Source organism: Lipotes vexillifer, unplaced genomic scaffold (assembly GCF_000442215.2).
Source record: "Lipotes vexillifer unplaced genomic scaffold, Lipotes_vexillifer_v1.1 scaffold120, whole genome shotgun sequence".
NCBI classification, from domain to species: domain Eukaryota; kingdom Metazoa; phylum Chordata; class Mammalia; order Artiodactyla; family Lipotidae; genus Lipotes; species Lipotes vexillifer.
The window spans coordinates 3,616,942-3,628,425 of NW_006791240.1; the positions used below are offsets into that span (position 1 = coordinate 3,616,942).

The 11,484-nt window shown below is 39.8% G+C and overlaps 1 protein-coding gene across 1 annotated transcript in view; it reads left to right on the forward strand.

The window, feature by feature from the left end:
* STARD13 (StAR related lipid transfer domain containing 13) overlaps positions 1-11,484 on the forward strand; it is a 181,402-nt gene that overhangs the window by 136,238 nt on the left and 33,680 nt on the right. The window contains exon 4 of the mRNA XM_007464251.1: positions 3,020-3,083. Coding sequence (XP_007464313.1) covers positions 3,020-3,083 — 64 coding nt within the window. The remainder of the gene's footprint in view (positions 1-3,019; positions 3,084-11,484) is intronic.

Consider the following 11,484-nt stretch of genomic DNA (forward strand, 5'->3'; position numbering starts at 1 on the left):
CCAAAAAAAAAAAAAAAAAAAAAAAAAAGAAGAGGCTTGGGACTTCCCTGGCGGCGCACTGATTAAGAATCTGCCTGCCAGTGCAGGGGACACGGGTTCGAGCCCTGGTCCAGGAAGATCCCACATGCCGCAGAGCAACTAAGCCCGTGTGCCACAACTACTGAGCCTGCGCTCCAGAGCCTGTGAGCCACAACTACTGAGCCCAGGTGCTGCAACTACTGAAGCCCGCATGCTTACAGCCTGTGCTCTGCAACAGGAGAAGCCACCGCAATGAGAAGCCCGCACACCGCAACGAAGAGTGGCCCCTCTCCCCGCAACTAGAGAAAGCGCACACGCAGCAACGAAGACCCAACGCAGCCAAAAATAAAAATAAAATAAAAATTTTAAAATTTATACAAAAAAAAAAGAAGAGGGTTGTTTGAAATTCTATTTTATTTTTTTAAATATTTATTTATTTATTATTTATTTTTGGCTGCACTGGGTCTTAGTTGTGGCTCGCAGGATCTTCGTTGCGGCGTGCAGGATCTTTTGTTGCGGCGTGCCAACTCTTAGTTGTGGCATGAGGGCTCTTAGTTACAGCGTGCAGACTTCTTAGTTGTGGCGTGCGATTCTTAGTTGCGACATGCAGACTCTTAGTTGTGGCATGCATGTGGGATCTAGTTCCCTGACCAGGGATTGAACCCAGGCCCCCTGCTTTGGGAGCGGGGAGTCTTACCCACTGAACCACCAGGGAAGTCCTGAAATTCTATTTTAAAGTAGGTAGAGCCGTTGATCCACTCCACAAGCTAAATCTTGCTGACTTCTCTCCCTAACCATCAGCACGAGACTGGAAGTTTATTCTCTGGAGAGGCTGGACTGAGGGACATCAGACACCACTGAAAACGGAATACTCTATTGAAAATGGGGGCTCCATTGACAGTCTACCTATATTCCAAATATTGAGATCCCCAGGCCTCTTTTGTAACTCAGCTCCAGAGCACTGGAAAACACACTCAAGAAGAATCTGAGTTCTGAGAAATCTAATCAGCCCATGATTTAAAAAGAAAAAAATATATATATATATAGCAACCCCAACTAGAACAGGTCAGAAGGCTCTGAGCAAGACATCTCCAAGGAAATTAGATAGACTGATATATTTTAACACATTTAGAGATTTAGATAATTAGGGAAGTGTCTGAGTTTGAATTTAAGGATAAGTACACAGAAAACTGAGGAAACAAATAAGATGCTTATTAGCTCCTGGGATAATGAAAAGTTTGGAATGAAAGGAAAAGTAATCAGAGCATGATGTACATGTGAATAGCATTTACATGGTCATAAGAAAATAAACACTAAATATTGATTTATCAAAAAATTACAAAATTATGACAACTATATAAGAGGCAAAGGGTGCAAATGTGCATGTAGGAGGATGAGGGGGGAATGCGTAGTAAAAAAAAACTTTATCTTTCATAGAACAAAGTCAATAAATAATGGCTTAAACTGAAAAATCAGGAAGTAACAGCATATACATGTTGCTGGAAGTAAACACCAAAAGAAACACTTTAAAAAGTTGCCTTCAAAGACTGGTAAATGGAAAAGGACATGAGGGGTAATGTTTGACTCCTTAAACCATATGCTATGATTTAAAACAAAAATGAAATAAAACAAAATAATAAAGGCATTTGCAAAGAGAATTTCATGAAATTAGATTGCAGTGGGTTGAAGAGTGAATGAAAATTAAGGATGTTCTCAGCAAACTGAATAATATAAGGAAGGGGATGTCAGGATGGTGAGTAGAGTTGCTTGATGGAAAGATAAGATTGAAGGAAAATTGGTAGTTTGCTTGATTATGGTTATTTAGGTTGCTAACTAATTGGTTAGTCAATTTGTTCATGACAGGGATGAGCTTAGAGAAGAAAACAGTGAAGAGTCTGCTGAGGTGAGAGGGAATAAATGAGGTGTCAAAATCCCACATGAAGTGGTGGATGTTGAAATCAGACACATGATAAAGTGTTATCTTTGAAAAAGAATAGGAGCATCTCTTTTATATGATGAAGGAAAGAATTGTTAAAAGAATTAGTGACTTAAGCTGTATTTTCTCACTGGCAATCGTGGCTAAGTCATCTGTTGAGGGATTCAGATAGTTTTCATTCTCCGAGAATGGATGCTGACCAGAGACAAAAAATGAAATAAATGCTGGGTAGCAATTTGATGAGCCCAGCTGAGGGAGAATTTCAAAATGTATATATTAGTCAGCATGGGCTGCCATAACAAAATACCACAGACTGGGTGTCTTAAACAACAGAGGTTTATTTTCTCACAGTTCTGGAGGCTGGAAAGTCCAAGATCAAGGCGCCAACAGGGTTTGGTTCCTGGTAATGACTTTCCTCCTGGCTTGCAGACAGCCACCTTCTTGCCCTGTCCTCCCGTGGTGGATTGAGAGAGAGGGAGGGAGCGCTCTGGTGCCTCTTCCTTTACAGACGTTAATCTTGTTGGATCAGGGCTCCACCCTATGACTTCATTTAACCTTTATTACTTCTTACTCCAAATACAGTCACACTGGGATTTAGGGCTTCAGTGTATGAGTTTGAGGAGGACACAGTTCAGTCCATGGCATGTGTAATTCAGCACTATAACACAAGAGCAGAAGAGAAGACAGATGGTTGAGTTGATCCAAATTTGGGGAATTAGTAGGATAGACTGGATGGAAGGTCAAGGTGGCAGACGAATTGAGGGACTGGTGAAAGTATGGCTAAAACTAAGTGCTCATGGCTTCCAAGAATAGTGGAAAGAGAAGCCAGGAAAGGGAAGGGGCAGGGAGTGGTAGGCTTCATGGAAGGTCCTCTCAGGTCTGGAGGCTGGAGAACAAATGGGAACTCTTTAACTGTGTACCTTCTCTGGGTACAGTCCTTTCTTCGGACATAATTGGTTGCTTCTGCACTTTCAACTTCACTGGCAATCAATGAGAATTATCAAACTGGAAGGAAGATTTAGGTTCATTAGTGGTAGCAATCATCACATTTTTCTTTCTTTTTAGACGACTAAATACCTTGAACAAGTGTGCCTCAATGAAACTTGATGTGAACTTCCAAAGGAAAAAGGTAGGTAAGCTTACTACACCTTACTGAGACCATGGCTATACCAATAAGAGAAGCTTGCATTCACAAATGAAAAACAACACGAACTGAAGCAAAATTCTGAAATGCCCGACCGTCTGTGTTTGTTCTCCAAATATCCCATTATATCATAAACATCATAAGTAAGTCTGTTATATATCTAGGCTGACGTCTGTTTGTTTCACTGTTTCATTTTGATTTAGTTTTATCAGAGGGCTTGCATAAAAATGTAAAATGCCTTAATTGTTTATGATAATCTTTCAGAAGTTTTAGTTGTAAATACCCACTCCATATTAGACCCAAATTCTCCACAGTGATTTGTAGATTAAGAGAATGCAGAAAAGAATCTATGGGGCCAAGTGTCTTCTGCCTCATTCTTTCCTGTGGCATTTTATTTTCAAGTGCAGTCAAGATGCATTCATTGTCAGGCAGGTTTGTTTCATCATGGTTGAGGGGTGGGGGGAGAGTATAATAGCAAGATTCAGAACCCGCCCCATCTCTCCATTCTCGCCCCTTGCACTTTTCTCTGGTCACAGGGAATGTCCTTCAGTTTTACGAGGCACTATGCTCCCTCCCTCTTCTAGGACTTTGCACGTGCTCTTCCCTCTGTAGGAATAAGACTGGAGATTTTGGTTCTGAAACAAAGCTGTACTTTATTGAGCACTTACTGTTTTCCACGGGCTATGTTGTGGCATTTAATCCATTGTGATAGGGATTCTCTGTTTTCTAGAGAAGGAAAATAAAACCTGAACAGGTTAAGTCCCTTGCCCGTGATCTTTCAACCAGTGGAGGAGCAGGGTTTCAATTTCAGGTGTGTCTAACTCCAAAACCGAGGCCCCTAACCACTGCGCTGAAAGACCTCTCTTTCTCACTGAATTGATCCTTTTAGGAAACTCAGAATTGAAATCGTTAACTACTTTTTTCATTTCACATCTTCAGTATGTAACAAGTCAAGCCTTAGTATATTTTGAAGAAGCAGAGAAAACATCTTTGAGTCAAAAGAAAGTGTTCTTTATTCTGGTCTATACAGAGAAGTCATTACAGCCCATGGATTTTAAGTCACTCCTGAGTAACCTAATCTTGAAAAATAACTTTAACCTGAATTTCTGCTCTAAAACAGCACCCAAAAAAAGTGCAAATGAATTTTGGTTGACCTCACCTTCAAAACAATTTACGGTTTGAGCTGGGAGCCAAAGATTTAAGCTAAGGAGGTAAAATGGTGAAAAACAATATCCAGAGAATATATTAAAACATGAGCAATTTGTCCAGGTCAAAGAAAAATTTTAAATGTGGGAATAAACATCCCAACAGCTATCTGGCTGAATAGACCCCTTGAGAAGCATACACACTGTTTGGTTGTAACACATGGTTCTTATTAAACCGAGCGTAGCCACGCCTGTGTGGCTGGTCTGTACACTGCCGGGGCAGATCCTTAGCTGCTGTGTATCACAAAAGCAAATGCCAAAAACTAACAACAGGATTTGTTTTCAACCAAGTGGTATGATTGGATTCTTCCCTTATTGCCGGCATTTCAAAACCCACATGTGAGATAGGCTTGAATAACATTTGTTAGACTCTGTTACCTTCACAAAAGCTCCTCTGTAAATTGGTCACTTCAGTATTCTGACATTCTAAATTTATTCCTTATGTTGGATATAGTGGCACACACCGTTACAGCCCCTACTTAGCTGTAGGCCCCGCAGATGCATGCACTTGAATAAAACATTGCTTTCCACATTGTAAGCTGGGGACTCATGGCCTGAATTTTGAAATAAATAAATCCAGTGGTGATCTCCACCCACTTGTGAATCTCAATCATGACCAGCATCTGTGACTGTGGTCTAAGCAACTATGCAGGAGACCCTGGTGGTGGCACGTGTTCCCATGATCTGTCCCTTGCCCGAGTCATAGGCTAGTCCTTTATTTTACTGCAAAAAAATACCAAAAATAAATACAGGCTAGGACTAGGCCAAATGATCAAAAATAGAAAATGAAACTTGCGAACCAAGCACCACAGGGAGCTTCAACCAACTTTGGAATTAGTTTGTTTGGAAGAAAAAAAAAAAGACAGTAGCATTTCCTCTGGGTATGTCCCCATTTTAATCAATCCAAGAAATAGAAATATAATGTTCATCTCTAATCTGCAGAGGCCCAGACATGTTTAATGCTGCAGAATGTCATCCCCAAATGGCTCAGCCGTCCAGGGCCACAGTCATTCTTCTCCCTTCAGGACCATTGGGCCTCAGAAGGGCCGTGTGTGCCTGCTCAGTGCCCTGTGGTGTGGTTAACGAGCTCCCACGGTGCCCGCTCTGTGCCACGCACTATTCCTCATCACTAACCCCGTGTCACAGATGCAGAGGTTGAAGGGCAGGGAAGATGAGTAACTTGCCCAGAGCCACAAAGAAACAGCAGAGACAGTATCTGAACCCAGCTATTCTGGCCACAAACTGCCCCTCCTGGCCTTTCAGAGATATTCAGAAATGTATTGGCATGAGCTTCTGACCCTTGGCCTGAGACCTGGAAGGGTTTCCTCAGCAATACATACAATTATGTATTTTTATTGTTGTTTTAGAAGAAGGCTATTTCTTGCTGTCTTGTACTCAAGTCCATGATTTATTTAATGTCTTCATGGAAATTTATCTCTGGATCTCTCATAGTGAATGAGTCATGAATCTCATTGCTCTGCTTTGAACTTGGTTCTCATTTAATTTTGTTTAATTCTGAAGAGTTTAGTGGGTTGACCCAAGGCAGAAAAAAGAAAAAAAAAAGAGAATCCACAAATACATAAAGATGGTGAAGCCTCATTCATACTTAGTTAGGCATGCACTTTTCCTGTACATCAAGTGCCACTCGTTTGTAAAGCACCGGGAGAAATGAAATCGCACCTTACCGCTTTGCAGAAGAGAAAAGATAGTGCCTTACCACTTAGCAGAAGAGAGACGCAGTCCTCTAAAGATCGAGATTACCTTCCCTGTGAGAGTCAGGTGGAGAAGGGTGTCCTCAGTCTTGGCCAGGCTCCTCACTGAAAGACTCACTAAAACCCGGCATTTCTGAGAGCCTGGGGACGTCAGCAGTTGTCCGCCTCGGGCCTCAGGCTCCTCCCCCTGCAGCACTGCAAGTGGCAGGTCCCTGCTTCTGACTGGAGGGCTCAGCCACTCAGGTCCAGTCAACTTTAATGGAAGATAAACGTCTAAATTTCTGTGTAACTGCATTAGCCGCCTCTCACGGCTGTGGACTTGTATGGGCTCCTGTTTCCAGTGGAAAGAGATGGTCAAATTCTGTTTAAAAAATACAAAATCCTTCCTTTTGCAGTGTCTGGTTGGCATTTGTCTCTGAAGCATATATAATTTCAGCTAAGAACGTTCTCATTTTTTAGAAAAAGCCAAACACTGGCGTTTCATCTAAATTAAAAACCCCAAGGCACTTGCAAAGCTGACCTTTCTCAGAAAAGTGTTTCTCTTCATTATTACCTACAGAATTCACACTTGCTTTATGATGACACTGAAATCCCCTAATTACCGTTAGCATTTATGTGATAGTGCTTAGCTCTGAGTACAAAGCTAAAGTCAGAGACCGAACTCCCATAAGGATCTCTGTTAGATGAGGAAAGAGAGGGACGCGTACGAACACAGGACTCTTACCTAAGATTTCCCAGGGGAGAAAGAGCAGCTTCAAAAGAAGTTTCTGGTTAAAGTTATAGTTTTAACAAAGCTCTCTGAAATCATGACCAAAGGTGGAAAGTCACACAGAAACAATGACTAATTGCCACGTTGAAGCCAGCACCTCCCGGCCTGGATGCCGTGAGCATTTCAAAGGAGCTGCGGGTGTCGTCAGGGAGCCTGACCTCTGCCTCCCAATCCACCCCACCGGCCCCCCTGCCTTTCACAACTTCAAATCTCCCACCAAATAAGACACCCCCTAGCAGCTCCGAACAGCAGTGTCACATGAAAGAAGTTACATTTCATTCCATCATTCGCTTGGCTGGAGAGTATACAGTCTTGAATTGAAGACTGTTGCACGTGAATGTCCTAGAACCATAGGATCTTTGAGTTAGATCTTCGCTCATCTTTTCCAGTCTCCCATCCAGTACAGGATATACTTTTAGAGCATCTATCACAATTCACTCAGGCTCTGTTTGTAAGCATCTAGATGTGATGAGTCCATTATATTGCAAGGCAGTTTGGTTTTTCCTAATTACCAGAAGTCTTCCATATAATAAGCTAAAAGCTGATTCTGTGTAAACTTGCCCATCTGATTCCAGCTGTTTTCGCTGGAGAAGCACAGAATATGGATTTCCCCTTCCTCTAGATCCGGGGTCAGCAAACTAGTGCTCCTGCTTTTGTAAAGAAAGTTGTATTGGAACAAAGCCACACCCATTCTTTTGGCTGCAAAGGCAGAGTTGAGTAGTTGTGACAGACTGGATGGCCTGTAAATCTAAAATATTTACTATCTGACCCTTTACAGAAAGTTTTCTGACCTTTGCTCAATCTAGAACAAAGTCTCTTAAACTGTCTATGGTGACTGATTTTTCTTTTTTTAATTTCCAGTCTGCCACTGACCAAGATAACGTTTGTAAAATTCACTACAAAGGAATTATTAGAAATATGACATGATAAAAGGTTATAGAAAATACAAGCCTAAATGTTTTATTAGACTCTACAGATACAAAATTGCATCCCAATAAATATAATTGGAACAAATATAACAGGAAATAGAAAAGAATTACAAAAATTATTCATATTTTTATTAAAAGTATACTTAGGCTATTAATATGAAGAATCATGATTGCACTTATAACTTTTTTTGTTGTTCAGCTGTCAGAACTAAACAAAAAGTTTACTTTGAAATTCCCCATGTTAAATGTCTGTACGCACATTTCAATCAAACACTATGACTATAAGTATTCCTGACAGTGAGTTTTTTGCTTGTTATCTAATTTAGGTTGGATTGACAGCAACACTACTCACAGGGAAAAATGCATATCTAAAATGTTTCTTTGTTTTTTGTTTTGTTTTGTTTTGTTTTTTGGCTGTGTGGGTCTTCATTGCTGCACTCAGGCTTTCTCTAGTTGCAGAGAGCGAGGGCTACTCTTTGTTGCACTGTGCTGGATTCTCATTGCAGTAGCTTCTCTTGTTGTGGCACATGGGCTCTAGGCATGTAGGCTTAGTAGTTGTGGCTCACGGGCTCAGTAGTTGTGGCACGCAGGCTTAGTTGCTTCGCGGCATGTGGGATCTTCCTGGACCAGGGCTTGAACCTGTGTCCCCTGCATTGGCAGGTGGATTCTTAACCACTGCACCACCAGGGAAGTCCCTGTTTCTTTGTTTTAATACTAGTCATCATAAAGAAACCCATCTCACAGAATATGTTGAGTGGAATCAAAGAAGAAGTCTTAAAGCAATTCTTTAAAGTTTTAGCTATTCTTTTTTACCTTTCATTCAAAATGAAGTAAGTGATGCTGTATTTTCAAAATTCATCTTCCGTCTTTCATTACTAGCCAACTTCTGCAATTATCTTTCTGTAAAACAGTGGATCCTGTACATTATACACTTTGGGTTATGGTAGATAAACTAATCTTGAAACGTCACACGTTATAACCTACTGCGCCCAACACCCAAGCTGGTCTCAACCCTGTTCAATAAGACAAGTCCACTGATCATGAACTCCTATAGCACAGCCTTGCCAAATGGTGACAAGTGGTTTTAATGCTTACTCTCAATGTCTGAACTTATCTCACTGAAGACTGGTAAGTTTGAGGACTGTCAACCCCTTAACCACACTTCGAGTAGCACTGCTCTTGAGTTCCTTCTTTCTAAACCAAACCATTAGTTCTTTCAATCATCCTTCATAGAAGGTTGTGGTGTCTAGATCATTGGCCATTCCGATTACTCTTCTCTAGGAGTAAATCCCTTTCCACGTGCCCCTGAAACTGTGGCTCATTGTTCCTGATGTATGTGACCAGGCAGAATACAGTGGGTCTGCAACCTTCCAAGTATTGAGATTCATGCTTCTGGTCAGGTATCCTAAGGTGGGTGATCATAGTTTGGTAGCCACATTACATGGTTAACTCATATTAAGCTTAAATCTGCTACAACTCTCAAGGCTATTAATCGGAACCAAGCCTTTCCATCTTGCACATCCTATAATAGATTTGTGAAGTTGGGGTCTTTATATTTTATTTCATGAAATTTCATCTTATTAATAGGCCATCCTTCAATTCTGTTAAGATCTTCATGCATCTCAATATCACTATGCTCTAACAACAATAATTAGTTTTATCTTACACTTTAAGATTTATCAGGCATTTTCATATATAATCTCATTTGATCCTGTTGACAAACCATGATAAATGTGTATTGCTATCATTTCCATTTTACAGCTGAGAAAATTGAGTCTCAAAGTGGGTGCCTTGCTCAAGATCACTTAGTGAATAATCTGTGCCATCTTCACATCTAAAAAACATGAATTCTTCTGACTCATTCAAGTTATCCTTAAAATGGGCATAACCTGAAAGCACCCCCCAGAGATCTCTCCTTCAGTTACTTTCAGTCGTTTGATCACACTCTTTGACGGAGTTACTCAACCAGCTACTAACAAAATGCTCTGTAGCCTCCAGCAGTTTGCCGTCTTGGCCACAACAATATCAGGAGAGCCTTTTGTCAGTTCCTGGCTGAAATCCAGACACTCCACGTCTATGGTATTTCCATGGTTTACTAAATCATTAAGATAAGAGAATAAAGTTAGTTTGGTGTGTTTTTCTCATAAACACATCTGACTCCAAGAGGTTTCCATTTTGCATTTCTAAATAATCACAAACTATTTGTTTTTAGCCTTTAAAAAAAACAAATGAAATCTGATCATCTTAAACAATCAGTACACTTTCACAGTTATTGGGGAGTCTGCTATGTGCCTGACCATCTGCTACGCTGTGAATGTATAAAAAAACTAAAACTCTAGTGTTTTTCATACTGTGAATCATGGCCTGTTGGTGGATTATCAAATGAATTTGGTTGGTTGCAAACATTTTTTTTAAAAAATGAAATAGACTAAACTAGAATATAAAGTATCAGAGGACAAATTATTATAGTACGAATTTCTTTCTTTCTTTCTTTCCCTTTCTTTCTTTCTTTCTCTTTTTCTTTTTTTCTTTCTTTCTTTTTCTTTCTTTCTTTCTTTCTTTCTTTCTTTCTTTCACTTTAGCGTAATTTGTATGTGGGCCTTGAGTAGTGATGGAAAATGTACTTTTAAATGTACTTTTAAGTGTACTTTTAAAATTAGCAGATAACATTTATTGAACACTTAGTATGTTCCATATACTGTTCTAGGTACTGTATATGGATTACTTCCTTGTATGCTTCTTCCAGTTTTATTGAGATATCATTGATGTATAGCACTATATATGTTTAAAGTGTACAGCATGATTTGACTTACATGCATCATGATTCCCACAATAAGTTTAGTGAATATCCATCATTCCATATAGATACAATGTGAAAGAAATAGAAAAAGAAAACTTTTTTCCTTGTGATGAGAACTGTTAGGATTTACTCTCTTAACAACTTTCACATGTAACGTACATCCGTGTTCATTATATTTATCACGTTGTACATTGCATCTCTAGTACCTATTTATCTTATAACTGAAAAATGTATTTCTTACTGTATGTCACTATCAGTAGTTTCAAAGATCCTGCACTAGTGGGAAAAACAGATACAGAATCGTGTCAGTACCCTTTGGATGTACTATGATAATTGCATGCACAGGGTACTAAAGGAGATGGGTATTTTTTTCTTTTTTCTCTGTTTTATTTTTGATTTTTATTGCTTTGGTTTTTGTTTGTTTGTTTTGGTTCAAACCATCTAAATACTGCAAAATTTCCCTGAACTGTTTGCCTTTTTTCCCAGGAGTTTACCACTTTCTCATATGCCTTGGTTGGGTTTTAAATATCCCTTTTTTGCCCACAGCTAGTATAATAAGCTCTTTAGAGCCTAGCAGATGGGGGCAGGCTTTCCATCCCCAGCCCACAGTGCCCAGCTTGGCATCTTCTCTAAACCAACATAAAGAAGTCCTTATCCAACTAGTATGTGGTTTGCTAGCATCAGTAACCAAGTCTGGGCTCGCTTTAGAGAGCTCGCTGGAGCTAACACTAAATATTGTAGTTTCTATTTTTAAATATCTGTATTTTCTTTAAAAGCATATCCTTCTTTTGCCTTCTCAGAAACTATTTGCTAAAAGGCTTTTTCAGAATGCTTACTAAATGTCAACTTCTCCTCACTAGCTTCCTGAAATGTGACATGAAAATCCAATAAACTCAACCTTCAACCTATCACAGTACCTGATATTTAAATGACTCTCAGATTTCAGGGTTTATTGTATCCATTACAGGGAA